At 42.5% G+C, this 18,640-nt stretch overlaps 1 protein-coding gene across 2 annotated transcripts in view; it reads left to right on the plus strand.

Annotated features, from left to right (window-relative positions):
- MEI4 (meiotic double-stranded break formation protein 4) overlaps positions 1-18,640 on the plus strand; it is a 243,919-nt gene that overhangs the window by 18,867 nt on the left and 206,412 nt on the right. Inside the window, exons 3-4 of one of the 2 annotated variants that reach the window (XM_089681409.1) lie at positions 907-932; positions 2,121-2,638. In XM_089681409.1, the coding sequence (XP_089537535.1) occupies positions 907-932; positions 2,121-2,638 (544 nt within the window). Of the gene's footprint in view, positions 1-906; positions 933-2,087; positions 2,639-18,640 lie in introns of both variants that reach the window. The other variant, XM_089681410.1, reaches the window with a different exon arrangement.

Raw genomic sequence — 18,640 nt, forward strand, 5'->3', positions numbered from 1 at the left:
CAAAATGTATTCTGCTACATATTTTTGGTAAACAAATCCCAATAATTGTATATTGATTAGTTTGCGCAAACGTTTTAGCGGCTACAAATTATGGTACATATACTGGAATTTTTTTTTTTTATACTAGTAATGTTGGCGATCAGCGACTTAGAACGGGACTGCAATATTGCGGCAGACACTTTTACACCAACTGACACTTTTTGGGAAGGAGTGACACTAATACAGTGATCAGTGCTAAAAATATATACTAATCACTGTTGTAATGACAATGATTGGGAAGGGGTTAACATCTAGGGTGATCAAAGGGTTAAGTGTGTGCCTAGATATGCGCTTGGTGTACACTAGGTGGTGCTTTTACTATGGGAAGTGATGGATCATGTTCTCAGCTCTGCAGAGACACAAGATTCATGACCGCCCATCACAACAGAAATGTATCTATGTAAACATAGATACAGCTCTGTTGTTCTTCCCTGACCGACGATCTGCAGGTGTCGACGAGGAACTGCTTGCCAGGGCTTGTAGATCAGTTTGTGATGTGACATTTCACAGCAGAAGCGATCCTCCAGTGGAGTACAAAATCGTGTGTGTGTGTGTGTGTGTATATATATATATATATATATATATATATATATATATATATGTATATGTGATTTTACACAGGAATGCTGCCCTGTAGCAGCAAAACTGCTATAAGATGGAATTTTAGTGGTTAAGATAAAAAATATTGAGTCTTTAAAACCACTGTAACTTGTAGTGAGCACCTGTGCACAGTCATATTTCTCAGCCCTGATCTCTACGCTGCCACTGACAGCCCTAACAATTGGAAGCAAGACCATCATGGTGATTACATCCTACTCTAGCCTGTGGATTGCACTTTGCCCGTTCCTGGCTGCACAGTGTACAGAGAGAAAAATGCACAGTGCCATCTTCAGGTTGAACAGATACAGTGCTAGATAGCATTAAAGTGTGTAAGTAAACTAAAGTTAAACAGTTTTGTTTGTTCATTTATAATAAATCAAAATATGAGCAGGATATTGTACCAAATAAAATTCTTGTATGTTCTTAAAGCAAAAAGTTTATTATTTATATTCTATAATATTGGTATTTAAATTAGTCATTGAGGGATTGTAAAGTGAATAATGCACACTCAAGTTGCTAAAGTTTGGTCTGGGCATCTAGACGTCAATGAACTCAGGTCATGAAGTGGTTTAAAAAAATGGTGGTCAGCTTGAGATTTTTGTTACCAGGAGGCTAAGGGCCCATTCACACTAAACAGACAGCTGCTACAAAGATAAACCACAGTGGTTTACTGTCCGGCAGCCGTCCATTCTGGCTACAGTGAGCTGGCGATGTGTGGAATTCAGTGCATCACACGGCTCCCTTTTTCTTTTCTTTTTTTATCTGAAGTGTACAAATGTGATGCTTCATTTCACTGTACAGCAGTGCGATGCGCTGCACTGCACTGCTGTACAGTGACATGAGATCCTGTCTGGTATGCTTTGATAAAATGCAGCATGTCTGCATTTTATCATAGATCACTGCTTTGGGCTGCATTTCATTGAATAGGACACAGAAAACGCCGGTCACCACACTAATGTGAATTAGCCTCAAGGCTTCATTATATTGCTTGTTTCATTATTTTATTTACTGATATTCTCAAGGAGAGATTAGTATAACGATTTGCTCCAGGTGTGGAATTGATTCTCCTCATTATTTCATGTTAATAAATGTACTGTTTGTCTTAGCCTTAAGCAAAACACTTTCCTAAGTATTGATACGTTCTTTTTTTTTTTAATCTGCTAGAATCAGATTTAGTGTAATTATTGTAATGTTCAGTTGCCTAGCTGCTGTTCTGACCCTCAATACAGAGTAGTTAGTTAATGATAAAGTACCTCCTGATATATGGAAAGTTTGTAGCTTGAAGTTTAAATTGATGATTTATTAAAAATAAAAAAATAAGCATGATTTTCGGTAGAGCTTTAGAGCCAGTTTAGAAGTCTGTGTTTTGTAAGGTCTGTAGACAACTATAAATGAACAGTTATGAGTGTTCTCCATTATGTGCATATTATTTATTTATTTGTTTACAGAATATGTTGGCTTGGCATCAGAGTCACTTGAAGATTCCCGATCAATGAGTCAATTACAAGATGATTCTGGGTGTGATATTTCTAATGAAGATGGAGTAGATGCGCTGACAGTTTCTCAAAGTTCTAACAACTGTGACCTACCCTTAACAAGCCTGTCAAGTTTTGCTTCGCCTTCAAATCCGCTTCCAATTAAAAAATGCATTACAGTTGGTAAAGGACAGCTGTCTAGTCAGATCGACTTTCTTAATCATCTTCTTGGACTGCGAAAACTGGCAACAGTAGGAGGCCATCTAACGAATTTGACAGAATTTGGGAATGATAGTGGTATAGTACCAGAGTCAGTGTCTGGACTGCTGAATGGTTTACTTAGCTTGTATAAAAATCCAAATCCAAATGTCTCGAATCTTCAAACAGAAGCCATTAGATCTGTAACAAACCTCATCTCTGATTCACACTTATCCAAGAATATTCTCAGGGAGTGCCTAAAAAGGCTGGAAACTTTTGAAAAAAGTCTACTCCAAAGTATCTTAACAAACGGCAAAATAAACAGGGTAAGTATTAATACTAATGGTTTGGTTATAGGGCTTTTAATATGCTACACATACTGTACTTTGTGCATGAATTAACATATGTGATAGGAATCATACAAAAGAAGTTTTTGGTATATACAGTTGTGTTCAAAATAATAGCAGTGTGTTGAAAAAATCAAAAAAATAGTAAAATCAAAAAAATCTATTCCAAATCAAAACATGAAGAAAAATGTATCAAATTTGTATTGTTCCTCTAAAAATATTTGAAGAAAAGTGAATATTAGACTGTTCAAAAAAATAGCAGTGTTTGTATTCTTTACAAACTTAAACATTCACTATCTAAACTGAAAAATGTTTGAAGATTTTGCTTTCCTTTGAATCACTTAATTAATATTTAGTTGTATAACCACTGTTTCTGAGAAATACTGTACATCTGTGTTGCATGGAGTCAACCAACTTCTGGCACCTGTGAACAGGTATTCCAGCCCAGGATGATTGGACTACATTCCACAGTTCTTCTCTATTTCTTGGTTTTGTCTCAGAAACTGCATTTTTGATGTCACCCCACAAGTTTTCTATTGGATTAAGATCCGGGGATTGGGCTGGCAACTCCATAACGTCAATCTTGTTGGTCTGGAACCAAGATGTGGCATGTTTACTGATGTGTTTGGGGTCGTTGTCTTGTCGGAACACCCATTTCAAGAGCATTTCCTCTTCAAGTATTCTGATGTATTCAAACTGATCCATGATCCCTGGTATGCGATAAATAGGCCCAACAACGTAGTATGAAAAACATCCCCATATCATGATGCTTGCGCAACCATGCTTCACTGTCTTCACAGTGTACTGTGGCTTGAATTCAGTGTTTGGGGGTTGTCTGACAAACTGTCTCTGGCCACTAGACCCAAAAAGAACAATCTTACTTTCTTCAGTCCACAAAATGCTGCGCCATTTCTCTTTAGGCCAGTCAATGTGCTCTTTGGCAAATTGTAACCTCTTCAGCACGTCTTTTTTTCAACAGTGGGACTTTGCGGGGGCTTCTTGTAGATAGCTTGGCTTCACATAGGTGTCTTCTAATTGTAACAGTACTCACAGGTAACTTTAGACCTTCTTTGATCTTCCTGGAGCTGATTGTTGGCTGAGTCCTTGCCATTTTGTCTATTCTTCTATCCATTCGAATGGTAGTTTTTCGCTTTCTTCCACATCTTTCGGGTTTTTGTTGCCATTTTAAAGCATTTGCGATCATTTTAACTGAGCAGCCTATCATTTTCTGCACTTCTTTATATGTTTTCCCCTCTCCAATCAACTTTTAAATCAAAGTACGCTGTTCTTCTGAACAATGTCTGGAACGACCCATTTTCCTCAGAATTTCAGAGAGAAATGCACTGTAACCAGCATGTACAACATTTGCTGCCTTCCTTCCTTAAATAAGGGCAATAATTGCCACCTGTTTTTCAGAGAATGAATGACCTCACTAATAGAACTCCACACTGCTATTATTTTGAACATGCCCCTTTCAATTAGTGATTCAATTACACAGAATCAGAAGCATGCATATCATGACTGTTGGGTCTATTGGATTTCTATTACTCTACTACACCTGCTAGTAAATTATTTGCCATGTAGAAATATCATTTCTACCAAAAACAGTGATTGATCAGGTTAGTGATGTCTGACTGCTATTATTTTGAACACAACTTTATATCTTCCATCACTCCCATCAGATTGTCCCAGTGCCCTTAGCTCTGAGTTTAGGAATGCACCACTGCTCCTTTTAAAAAATGTTTTTCATAGAAACTTCTTGAGCATACACAATCATACTAACACCTTGTTAAACATAAGTGCAGGTTGAGCTGTTTTTTTTTTTTGAGGTGAGTCCACATCTAGAAAGATAGATAGATATATTGGAGCTGTATAGGAAAGGATTTTATTTTGTACAACTTCTAAGCTGGCCATAATCAGGTTAATCAGAGCCAACGATTCTGTAATATTCTGCTCTGTTTACCTTTTTTATTTGTGCTAGTCCACCTCAAGACAATGGCGGTCCTGCTGTTACATGTTTTCACATATTAGACCAAACCCATTAATGTTTACTAAGCATAGAAAGCAAATTTAGTTCAGCTGTTATGGGGCTGACTACCCTTTAGAAACTATCTTGATTGCTACGGGTTGCATCAATACTTTTCCCACTGTATATATAAAATGTTAGTAAATATGTGTTTTAATTTTTTTAAATGATGTGTATTAGGGTAGATTTACCTTCCTTGAAGCATGATCCACATTTGGATCGTGCTTCAGAGGCTACTAACTAGGGCTGCAACTAATGATTATTTTCATAATCGATTAGTTGGCCGATATATTGTTTTGATTAATTGGAAAAAAAAACCTCAAAAGGTTGGTGCATAATTTAGGTAATATGTAAAGTTTTTAATAAAAGACAATTCATTCTTGAAAATCTATATGCAGTGGTAAATATAAATAACCAACTATATGGTTAGGGAACAAACTATCTAATCCACTGTGAGAATAACAGACAGAAGGGATATACTGTATACTATTAAGAGGTTGAATCTGCTACATATTGTCAGACTGAGAGATGAAAATTTTTATTTAAAGAAAAAAAAAATGTAAAAAGCCCTAAAACACTGTTTTGCTGATTTTCAGACGAAACTGTGATATAATATTATGCATGACAGACTCTCTTGTCATAAGCAGGTAGCTTGATACAAGCTACCTGTGCATGCTTGCACTTATGCTGACCATACATGAATGAATGTTTCCTTTGAAAATTTTCATTTTAAGAAAGTTCGTTTGATTTTCCAATCATTAGTGGGATCATATCAACATTCATTTTCGACCACAGTGACGGGAAAATTAGAAGGAGCAGAATAGAAAGCTTTTCTCAACTGAACAAATTTTCACGCAGTGTATGTGGTTTTTGTTCTGAAATTACATTAATTTTAAAATTAATTGTTAAAAGCCAGTGAAATTTTTGAATGACATATCCATTCATCAAGTGTACAAAGACTTTTTGTATCAAAGAAAATAAGAAAATCAATACATGTATGGGCAGCATAAAACATCTAGTAGCAGCAGCATGCTTTTTTTTTTTAGCACCTGTCATGATAGGGTTGATAAAAAAACAAACAAACAAACATTAGCAGCAGGTAATCACTACTATAAGGGGTTAATTTATACTGAAAGTGATCATATATATTTTTGTGTATGTATGTATGTATGTGTATATATATATATATATATATATATATATATTGTGGGAACTCGCTTCAACGTGGTAGAGCTTTTCATTTAAAGCACACAGCTACTCGCTTCTTTAAGGGCCTTTTTGCCCAATTTTATTTACAGAAAATGTCCCATAAACATAATGCTTCCCACGCAGGGGTATCCAGCAACAAAACAACGATTCAGCCTCCTGGCTTACACACAGTTCAATGTTTGTCTCCTGCAGACTCTTCCCAAATTATAGCCACTAGCACATAGCTAGTCTGGCTTCCACCTGCCTCCAAGGCAGAGACCTCCCGTCTGCCGGGGTGGAGCCCTGCTGACTCCTAGCTGCCGGGGTGGAGCCCAGAACCCTGGTCCTGACCCTACAAAAGAGCCGTGCACACCTGTGCAATCAGTGTAATGGCCATTCCCAAAACCTGGTCCCAGGATTGGAGATTTCATCCCTCCCAAAACAGACCTTACAAACAAAAGAGGAAAGTGAAAAGCCACTTATCTCCGTATCAAACACTTACCCTGGAGCCCCTAAACCTGCCTTGTTGAGAATCCAGGGTGACAGATCCCCACACTGTCACATATCCCCCCCCCCCTTTGTTTTGATCCCGTAGGGGGCAGAACACACAACTTATATCTTCTGGCACCTCTGTACCAGCTCTCACTTACAGGGGTCCAGTCTGGTCTGACCTTACCTTTCCTAAAGGGGAACTCTACCCAATGACTCCTTTGGTGTGTCTCCCCAAGCCCCATTGTCACTCTGCTATGGGCTCTACTCAGACTTTCCCTATTCTTTTTCTGGGTGCATTTCCATAAACACTTTCTCTCTTGAAATCCTAACTGGGTCCCCCTGGCCTTTCTATTGACCTTTCTGCCCCTTTGCTTCAGGTTCCAAGGTTTCCTAATACCTCTCTCAGTATTACTGTCCCAAGGCTGTAGGGGAACTATTTCTACTGTATTTGTACCAGGACCACCCCCCTGATTTCTTGTACCTCTAGCTATCAAACCTGCATGACTCATTACCACAGCATTCAGTTTACCATGAACGGTTATATTCCAGTCAATATTACATCTTTCAATATCTTTTCCAGCATTTGTTAGGACAGTGTCTGTAGAGGGCACACACACCATAGGGCAGCCATCACCCACGTGAACCTCACAAAATGCCACTTCACCTGGTGTCATGCACTCTGCAGGCGGCTGTCCAACCATTTTAACTTTTCCTACACCACTTGGATCTGTATCCAAACCCGGTACAGATGAGCTCTCTTTTGATCTATTTTGCCAGTTTTCACATACCATTTCTCCCCGTATTTCAGGTGTCTTATCAGAACTGCTACATAAACCTCTTTTTGGCCCAATGACCCTGATTTCTTTATGCACATCTGTTTGAGCCCTGGTCAGGATCTCTGCTGTTCTCTGGTCCATGCTCGGCCCTTCCATCTCATGTGGTTTGTCCACTGGTGCAGTCAACACGCCCTTCACTGACAACTGATCAGCACCATCCTGGACCATAGCAGCAGAAATGCTTCCCACCTGGCTGTTAGGTGAAACCTTTGACTCATTTTCCATTTCTCCAAAACTTCTCTCAAATAAATTTACAGGTAGTCCAGCGGCATACCCCGATACAACTTTTAACACCATCAACAAATTCCGAAAAAAACAACTTTCTTGTTTCCCTTTGATCTGTACAGCCAGCCATTCGGTGCTCCACCTAGTGGTACTCCGCAGTACCAGACCATCAGACTGTGGAGGAGACACCTCAATATACATTGGTTGTACATTCCAAAGTTCAAGCATCTCCTTTAATACTTTGGTTACAACCCAACCACTTGACTCTAGACCTAAGACCTTCTTGACCATATTTAGGGCACTGGGAATGGTGAGAGACTCACCTGCTGAGACTTGAGAAGTTGAAATTTTTAACCATTTCAATACCGTGCAATTTTACAGCTTCCTGCCCAGACCCATTTTCAGCTTTTAGTGCTGTCGCACTTTGAATGACAATTGCACGGTCATGCAACATTGTACCCATATGAAATTTTTATCATTTTTTTCTATTGGTGGTAATTAATCACCCCTGAGTTCTTTATTTTTTGCACTATAAACGAAAAAAGACCGAAAATTTAGAAAAAAAAATAAGATTTTCTTTGTTTTTATTATAAAATTTTGCAAATAAGTAATTTTTCTTCATAAATTTAGGCAAAAATTTATACTGCTACATACCTTTGGTAAAAAAAAAAACAAATCGGTGTATATTATTTAGTCTGTGTGAAAGTTATAAAGTCTACAAGCTATGGCACCAATCATTGCAAATTGATCACACATGAAGCACTGATGGCCTATTTCATTTCTTGAGGCCCTAACATGCTAGGAAAGTACAAATAGCCCCCAAAAGACCCCTTTTTGGAAAATAGTCCAAAGTATTTAGTAAAAGACATGGTGAGTTATTTGAAGTTGTAATTTTTTCCCACAATTCTTTGGAAATTGAATAAATTATTTATTTTTATTTTTTTTTCACGCATAATTGCCAAAATAACAAGTTATTTCTCACACCTGGCATAGACATACTTGCAATTGCACCCCAAAATGCATTCTGCTACTCCTTCTGAGTATGGCGATACCACATGTGTGAGACTTTTCCGCAGCTTGGCCACATACAGAGACCCAACATCCAAGTAGCACCTCCATGCATTCTAGGAGCATAAAAGGGGCATAAATTACACATCTAATTTCCTGACTCCTTATCACAGTTTTGAAGGCCCTGGAGCACCAGGATGGTAGAAACACCCACAAAATGACCCCATTTTGGAAAGCAAACATCCCAAAGGTATGTATCAGGCATAATGAGTTTTTTGAACATGTTGTTTTTTTCCACAAGTTTTTAGAAAATGTGGAAAAAAAATGAAAGTTTTTTTTTTTTTTTTTTACACAAAGTTGTCAATTTATAGGATATTTCTTCTATACTCGAAAATACATTTTACTACTCCTCCTGAACATGACAATACCACAATCTGAAACTTTTTCACAGCTAAAGAAAGGATAAGCAAAAGATTACCTATGATTTTAGGAGAGCATTGGACCAGGAAGCAGGCAACAGCAACAGGATTCGACCAGGCAGCAGGCAGGAATATAGTGGATAAACAAGCCAGGGTCAGAACAGGCAGCAGGCTGAGATCCAGGTAAAAGGAAGAAACATGGTCCATAAAAAGTCCTAGGTCAGTCCAGGCAGCAGGCAGAGATATGGTCAGCACAGCCAAAATATTGGTCCTAGACAACAGGCAGGAACATGGTCCATAAAAAGTCCTAGGTCTGTACAGGCAGCAAGCAGAGATATGATTAACCTGTGTTGGTTTGTATTGGTCCATGCAAAGTATTGGTCCAGGCAGCAGGCAGGAACATGGCCCGAAAGTTTTGGGTCAGTACAGGTAGCAAGAGGAGATATGGTCAGCACAACCAAAGTATTGGTCCAGGCAGCAGACAGGAACATCAGGCTTAGGGCCTTGATCAGGTAGGACTGGGGCACAGGGGTAGAGGCTTCGTCCCACCCAATCTCTTCGAAGCCTCCGGACAACAGACCCTATTCCGGGACTAACAAAACCCGGAGAAAACCAAAAACTGTTTTTTATCTATTCTGAAGCCCCTCACATATGCGAGACCCCTGTGTTATCTTGAATCCCACTACTGCAGTAGCAGGGCAAAAGATCAATCCAAGCAGCAGGCAAAAAACATTGTCGATTTAACAGGCCAAGGTCAGTCCAGGAAAAAGGCATAAACATGGTTGATAATCCAGACGGCAGGCAGAAGCATAGTCGATAAACAAGCCATGGTCAGTTTTGGTGAAAAGCAGAAATGTGGTGTAGAAGCAATTCAGACGGCAAGCAGAGGCATTGTCGGTAAACAGGCCAGGGTCAGTTAAGGTAGAAGGCAGAGGCATGATAAATCATGGCAGTAGGCAAAAGATCAGCACAGATAACAAAAATGGGGAACTTGTAGGCTGTTGAAAATATGGGGAACTAATATCTTATTATAGTGCGATAACGTTTGAAGCAGTCTTCGAAGCATAGGCCTGGTTGGGAGGGACATTGGGGACAATGAACACTGGTGTCTTTCCTAATTCCCCTTCTGCTGCATACCTTACATGTTTTTCGACGTCTTCTTCCGGTTTCTGATGGTGGAATTCTCTCAGGGAAATGGCGTTCATGCAGTCTGCTGACACAATCGGAGCGAATGGTTTGTGGTGGAGATCCTTGCTGATAGATTAGGGCAGTGATGACATCTTCAGTGTATTTGAAGAGGTGGCTAGGTCTTTCAGTTGATTTTTGATAGATTATATATGAATTATAAATTGCCATGTGGAAAATGTATATTGCAGCTTTTTTGTACCAGTAGAGGGTCTTCCTTGATGGTAAGTATGGCTGCAGCATGCGATCGTTTAAATCTACCCCCCCCCCCATGAATTGATTATAATTGAAGATACACTCTGGCTTTTGGACTTCCCCTCGTCTTCTATGAATGTCCACCATGATGTCATTATGGATTGTGGACAGGACATAAACATCTCTCCTATCCCTCCATTTCACGGCCAGCACTTCCTTGTTCCTAACACTTGCAGATTCCCCTCTTTGTAGAGTCGTTCTAATTAAACTTTGTGGGAAGCCCTTCCTGTTTGGTCGGACAGTACCGCAGGCCATTGTTTTTTCAAGGTACAGGTGGCGGAAAAGGGGCAGGCTTGTATAATAATTGTCAAGATAGATGTGATACCCCTTTTGGAGGAGTGGAAAGGCCAGGTCCCAGACAATTTTGCCACTTATGCCAATGTAGGTTGGGCACCCAGGGGGCTGAAGGTGGGAGTCTTTGCCTTCATACATGTGAAAGGCATGCACATAACCCGTGGCACTTTCACACAGCTTGTTGAGCTTAAGTCCATACCTGGCCCTCTTACTGGGCATGTATTGCTTGATTCCCAGCCGGCCAGTAAAGTGGATAAGAGATTCGTCCACACAGATGTTTTGGTCATGGACATAAACTTCAGAAAATATTCTAGAAAAAAAAATAATTAGGGGGCGAACTTTGTACAGTTTGTCAAAGCCTGGCTGATCTCGGGGAGGGCACTGGGAATTATCACTGAAATTCAGGAAACGCATTATCATATCATAACGTGACCTGGACATATGGGAATGTGATGGATGGGGTGGGTGGACCAATATGAATGTAGTACATTTTTTTTTTTGTAAGCCCCATGTTGACCGTAAGGCCCAAAAACAATCTAAGCTCTTCTAGTGTTAGCGGTCTCCACTCGAATGGACGGGCATAACACGAATTGGGGTTGGCTGCAATAAATTGTTGGGCAAATAGGTTGGTTTGATCGACAATTGACTGAAGGAAACTATCAGGGAAAAATAAATTTAAAAAATCAATTGGGGAAAAATTTTCTGTGTTGATCTGCACTCCTGGTTGTGCGGTGAAAGGGTGGATTGTAGCTGATCCTGTGTTGGAAGGCAGCCACAAAGGGTTTGCAAGAGAGTTTGGGAGGCAAGTTTGGGACCTGACTCTTGGGGTCTGGCGTGATATCCCAGTGCTGGTACTGGGCCTGTCATCCTGGGGTCTAGCTCTGTTGGTATTTTCTGACTGACCATTTGTGTGTAATGGCACTTGTATGTTGGCGCTGCTCGTTGTTGCCTGCTCTTCAGAGCGTCTTACTTTTTTTGTAGGGACTACTTCCTCTTCCGATTCGGTCACCGATCCACTGCTTTCTCTTGGCTCGTAATCAAAATCGGAATCGGGCGGTGAGAGCTCCCCGCTGCTCTTGTCCGTCATGCTCAGGATTTGGAAAGCCTCCTCACTAGAATAATATTTTTTGGACATGTTGGCAGTATGTCAGGCAACTGTAATGGGTAACTACTGATGGGCTGCAGTGATGGTGGCTTTTATGGGTACTCTGATGACAGGCTGATGACAGGTACACTGACAGGCTGCACAGTTGTATGCGCTGACAGGTACGCGGTGATGGGCTGCTGTCAGGTACGTGGTGATGGGCTGCTGACAGGTACACTGTGATGGACTGATGACAGGTACACTGTGATGGGCTGGTGATGCGCTGACAGGTACACTGTGATGGGCTGACAGGTACACTGTGATGGGCTGCTGACAGGTACACTGTGATGGGCTGGTGATGCGCTGACAGTTACACTGACAGCTACACGGTGATGGACTGATTACAGGGACACTGTGATGGGCTGATGACAGGTACACGGTGATGGGCTGGTGATGCGCTGACAGGTACACTGTGATGGGCTGGTAATGGGCTGACAGGTACACTCTGATGGGCTGACAGGTACACTCTGATGGGCTGACAGGTACACCGTGATGGGCTGGTGATGCGCTGACAGGTACACTCTGATGGGCTGACAGGTACACCGTGATGGGCTGGTGATGCGCTGACAGGTACACCCTGATGGGCTGACAGGTACACTGTGATGGGCTGACAGGTACACTGACAGGTACACTCTGGCAATCTATAATGTGCTGCACTGTACTGAGCTGTAACTCACGGTTCCCCTTCTTCTCCTCACACAGGATCCGTGTGTGAGGAGAAGAAGTGGTGACAACAAGTGACAGCTCTTTGTTTATACTTCTGATGGGCTGTAATAGGACAGGAATTGTATTGGCTGTTACCCTAATCAGGGAAAGCGCTGTGTCCATGGGACACAGCTGGCAAGATACCGGCTCGCTGCGCCGCTGGGGGCGCGCCTGTGGGGCGTGCTTTGGGGGCGTGTCCGGGAGGAAGCCAAGTGACAGCTCCTTGTTGCTACTTTTGATCGGCTGTGATAGGACACACCCGATCGCAGGGTAAACAGCCAATAGTGTTGGCTGTTACCCTCATCAGTGAAAGCGCTGTGTCCATGGGACACAGCGGACATGAGACCGGCCGGATGTGCGCCGCTGGGGGCGCGCTTTGGGGGCGTGTCCGGGACAACGCCAAATGGCGTGTACCCGGAAAGCTGCAGCGCTTTTCAAGCCGCCAAACGGCTATTGGCTGGGCGGCTAATGGTTAAAGGGACCTTCTCCAAGCTGGAGATAACCAAAGCCTGGTGCTCCACCAGAGCGCTGCCATGTGCTGGGCTCACTCTCAACATCTCAGACTCAGCATCCAAAAGCTGCCCCTGATCATTCCCAGTGACAACATAATTTTGACATTCCATGCCAACATCACTTTTGTGGGTCATAGACAAAGTCTCTGCTGTATATACGCCCTTATCTATAGGCTGTTCTATAGATCCTCCTGCTGACACAGCAGAAACAGTGTCCACCTTATTTTTTTGCATAAAAGCCTCATCTAACAACGAGATTAGCCTTTTACCCCAACTATCCCAATCCATTGTATATGTGTACAATTCACCAGTGCTCCTCAGCACCGATCCATCTGCCCAAGGAGACACATAAGAATAGACGGGCTTAGTTGTAGATCCATTGCACAAATCACTCTGGATCACATCAGACTTGGGTAACACTTGTTTTCCCACTGCAGGTTGCAATACCTTACATCCACCAGTTTGCTCTGGCGATACTTCCTGAATTACACACACATTTGCATTTTTGCCAGGCTGCATTAACCCGCTGTTCACCTGAACACTTTCAGTATTGTTAGACTGCGCCAACACACTCCTATTACAAGGTGCAGTTCCACCAGAGTGACATCGCAGTTGTCCAGGGCAACCTCCGGCTCCAATAAACTGAGAGCCCTGGAGATGTCCAAGGACACCTGTGCTGTCTTACCACCAGTTGCTATGGGAAATGACCCATCTTTAATTACAGCTTTTGCAGTGCAAGAGCTCAGGGTTTTCCCAACAGCAGTACATTTCACAACAACATCATCAGCATTTGTAGCTCTCGTGGGCTGTACTAGCCTACTACCAACCTGTGACTGGCACACATTCGTGACATCACTTGCTTTTTGAGAACCATGCACAGGTTTTAACTTTAATTCCTACCTCCCCACTGTACAAGGCACTGCACAGGGAAAAGTCACTCTCAAAAGCACATTTAGTGGCCCAACTAACTGGGGTCACTCCTACATCAGAATGGACAGTCTCATAACCAGTCCTTCTCAACATGACAGTCCCAGCCATGGTTTTATCCCACACAGTCTTACCCACCACAGTAGTAGGTGTCACCATCTTCATTTGAGTGCGTTGTCTCATAAACGCATCCTCAACTGCACTTTCCTTGGCAACTTTTCCCTTGCCCCAAGGGGAAGTAACAGACACCCTCATAGGCTCCATGGACTCTCTGGCACCCCCTGCAGGCCCAACAGGAACTTCCTCCCTGTTGCCAGAGGTGGTTGCTGACATTTTAAAACAAGACTCTGTACTTGCAGTTGTAGACATTTGCGCAGTATCAGCGGTATTCCAGAGTCTGGGACAGTAAAAGATCCCATGCCCCCACTGACCACATTCCAGGCATGGTACATTTCCACTCTTATCTTTGTTGGGACACTGAGCCACATCTCCAGTGCAGCTCCTCCTTCCAGCCACTACTTTTTCTCCGGTCGCCATGGGAGATTGCACTCTCCAAGCAGAACTTTGCTGGCTCTTTCCAACATGCTGTATTGGCTCCTCTTGATACCACTTGCCATGATCCTTATACGACATAGCCCCCCCGTACACAGACAGCCCGACTGGCCTCCTCTGTGTTGCTATGGGCCTTCACTCTTGGTCCTGGCCTCTGCTCAGCCCCTCTCCTTGCACATAGCATAGGCTTCCCTCTGCTGGACCAACTCTCAAGCTGTAACACATTCACATTTTTCACAACAGCTACTGGTTTAACTGCAGCAGCGTTGCCAGGGGCAACAACACCTCTTTCCCAGGTACGGACATCCTGCAGCTCTCTCCTTGTACTGAAGGTTGGCTTGCTTTCCGCTTTAGGTTGGTTCAATGCTGCCAGGTGCCGCTTGCACCAGTCCACAGCAGACTCACCCACATCTAAATTTCCTGGCTTGGCTGGGGCATGCGGTATATAACCCCCTAGCCACAGGGCTCTCTCTCTTATTTCAGCAAACATTGCCTCCTTTTTCTGCTTTGACTTCCCCATCTTTGCAGTCATGCACACAGCAGTGTGTTACACAGTTCAGCAACACCACGAAACACTGTCTCTTTAAGGCAAAGTCCTTTTCTCTAGCAGGTTGTCCTCACCTGCACACACAGATAGTGCAGACTTATGCACCAAACAGTTCATTTAACTGATGAACTTACTTCAAATCGCTGGAATCTCCAATTCTGCCCACTGCATCCTCCACCATATGTGGGAACTCGCTTCAACGTGGTAGAGCTTTTCATTTAAAGCACACAGCTACTCGCTTCTTTAAGGGCCTTTTTGCCCAATTTTATTTACAGAAAATGTCCCATAAACATAATGCTTCCCACGCAGGGGTATCCAGCAACAAAACAACGATTCAGCCTCCTGGCTTACACACAGTTCAATGTCTGTCTCCTGCAGACTCTTCCCAAATTATAGCCACTAGCACATAGCTAGTCTGGCTTCCACCTGACTCCAAGGCAGAGACCTCCCGTCTGCCAGGGTGGAGCCCTGCTGACTCCTAGCTGCCGGGGTGGAGCCCAGAACCCTGGTCCTGACCCTACAAAAGAGCCGTGCACACCTGTGCAATCAGTATAATGGCCATTCCCAAAACCTGGTCCCAGGATTGGAGATTTCATCCCTCCCAGATCTCTTTGAAATCTCCAGGCTCCAGATCCCAAAACAGACCTTACAAACAAAGGAGGAAAGTGAAAAGCCACTTTCCTCCATATCAAACACTTACCCTGGAGCCCCTCAACCTGCCTTGTTGAGAATCCAGGGTGACAGATCCCCACACTGTCACAATATATATACACACTGCTCAAAAAACATAAAGGAACACTTTGAAAACACATCAGATCTCGATGGGGAAAAATATAATGCTGGATATCTATACTGATAGGGACTGGGTAATGTGTTAGGAACATAAGGATGCCCCATCATTTGATGGAAATTATCAACCTACAGAGGACTGAATTCAAGACGTTGAAAATCAAAGTGAAAAAATGATGCAGCAGGCTAGTCCATTTTGCTGAAATGTAATTGCAGCAACTCAAAATGGTACACAGTAGTTTGTATGGCCCCCACATGATTTTTTGCATGCCTGACAACGTTGGGGAATGCTCCTAACGAGACAACAGATGGTGTCTCACTGAACTCCTGGACAGTCTGAGGTGCAACCTGGCAGTGTCAGATGGACCTAAACATGATATTCCAGAGGTGTTCTATTGGATTTAGGTAGGCGAGTGTGAGGGCCATTCAATGGTATCAATTCCTTCATCCTCCAGGAACTGCCTACATGCTCTCTCCACATGAGGCCGGGCATTGTCGTGCACCAGGAGGAACCCAGGACCCACTGAACCAGCATAGGGTCTGACAATGGGTCAGAGGATTTCACCCTGATACCTAATGGCAGTCAGGGTGTCATTGTTTAACCTGTAGAGGTCTGTGCATCCATTCATGGATATGCCTCCCCAGACCATCACTGACCCACCAACAAAACGGTCATGTTGAATGATGTTATAGGCAGTATAATGTTCTTGTTCTGTTTCTCCAATCTAAGCATTGAAAGTGTGATCTCTGTAACTTACAGTTGTGATGAGATAGCGATAACTCTTAAATAAGATAAATCTTAGTTGAATATCACAGGCAATGACTCAATACAGAAGACATCTTGTAGATCTTGTGAAGTTTATTCCATAAACTGAGAGAATCTTACAACAATGAACATCTGATAGGTCAAAAGATCATAATGTGACCTAAAAACAGATAATAAGAGTGAGCTCACTAAAAACCAAGAAGAGAAGCTGCTAGCATAAAAGGATAAAACCCCTTAATCTTCAAAATAGACTATAAAACATATATGCAGCGCTTGTCAAAAAAGTGACTAATTACATAACCTGCAAGTGTAAAACTTGCGTGAAATTAATAATATTTAATCCCTTTGACAACGTGTTTTTACACGAAACGCATCAGATTTAGCCTTGTCACACTGACGTCATCCCACCGAGGCTGCACGTGGGCCCGGTGGTCTTTTTATGACATTGCTTTTTGAGCTGTTATTACTATTATTTCTGAGACTGAGTATCTCACTGAGATCTTCTGTGAGATGAAAGTTTTTTATATATACTGATTTTAATTGGACTATATCTTTCATTAATAAAAACGTACTACACTATCAATATACCTTTTGTTTGGTGGCTTCATTTATGAGCCATTTAAGATTGGAGTAGTACTTCTGGTGCAAATCGACATTAAGCAGTTGGAGTCGCTCAAGGAGTTGTCCTCACGGTAACCTATGTGTGGGATTGGTTTGCTGCGAGGTCTGGAGTGCTGCCCGATGTGTGTGTGCCATTGGAGCCCCCCCTTCCCCAGGTTGTGACCAGATCCTTGATGACTACCAGGGTCCCCCATTTCTGATGTGATATTCACAATATGTGCATTTGACTTGCGCTTCTGGTAAGTGCAAGCATACTTCATTTTCAAATTGCACAAGAAGTCACTTGCACCGAATCCTGATTTCACTGTGAATACTGGAATTTTCAATTCAACTTTTCACGGATTTCATCCATTCACTATTTCACTGGACTCTTACTTGTTAATAATTTTTTATATGTCAACAATGCTTCATCTTGATAATACTTATATTATGGAACAATCATGATAATCCATGTTATCTCAATCTCTATTGATACATTCATCTATTCACTGTTGCACTTGTCACTTTTTTTTTTTTTACTAATCATTTTTAATTTCACGCAAGTTTTACACTTGCAGGTTATGTACTTAGTCACTTTTTTGATAAGCGCTGCATATATGTTTTATAGTCATAATGTGACCTGCTTCATGACATGAGGCTAGAAGCTGCAATGCATTACTGGGAAGGGGGTGGGCTATCTATACAGGATTAACGAAAGCAAAGTAAAAGGAGGAGCAGAGACAAATTACAGAGAACACTTAAATGCAAATGACAGTCATGTGAAACATGACAGTTCTCCATGGCTTCTCCAGACCCTTTCATGTCTGTACGTGTACAGGGTGCCAGTGGCGGACCGGGCAATTCTGGTGTTCAATGGCAAATGCCAATCGAGCTCTATGATGTTGGGTAGTGAGCACAGGGCCCACTAGAGGACGTCAGACCCTCAGGCCACCCTCATGAAGTCTGTTTCTGATTGGTTAGAGGCATTCACACCAGTGGCCTGCTGTAGGTAATTTTGTAGGGCTCTGGTAGTGCTCATCCTGTTCCTCCTTGCACAAAGGTGCAGATACCGGACCCGCTGATGGGTTAAGGACCTTCTACGGCCCTGTCCAGCTCTCCTAGAGTACCTGCCTGTCTCCTTGAGTCTCCTCCGTGCTCTTGAGACTGTGCTGGGAGACACAGTAAACCTTCTGGCAATGGCATGTATTGATGTGCCATCTTGGAGGAGTTGGACTACCTATGCAACCTCTGTAGGGTCCAGGTATCGTCTCATGCTACCACTAGTGACACTGACCCTAGCCAAATGCAAAACTAGTGAAAAACAGTAAGAAAAGATGAGTAGAGAAAAAATTGTCAGTGGTCTCCACCTGTAAAATATTCCTGTTTTGGGGGTTGTCTCATTGTTGCCCATTTAGTGCACCTGTTGTTAATTTCATTAACACCACAGCAGCTGAAACTGCTTAACAAACCCCTCTGCTACTTAACTGACCAGATCAATATCCCAGAAGTTT

This window comes from Staurois parvus, unplaced genomic scaffold (genome assembly GCF_062004578.1).
Source record: "Staurois parvus isolate SC_StPar_1 unplaced genomic scaffold, SC_StPar_1.0 ptg000264l, whole genome shotgun sequence".
Classification (NCBI taxonomy): Eukaryota; Metazoa; Chordata; class Amphibia; order Anura; family Ranidae; genus Staurois; species Staurois parvus.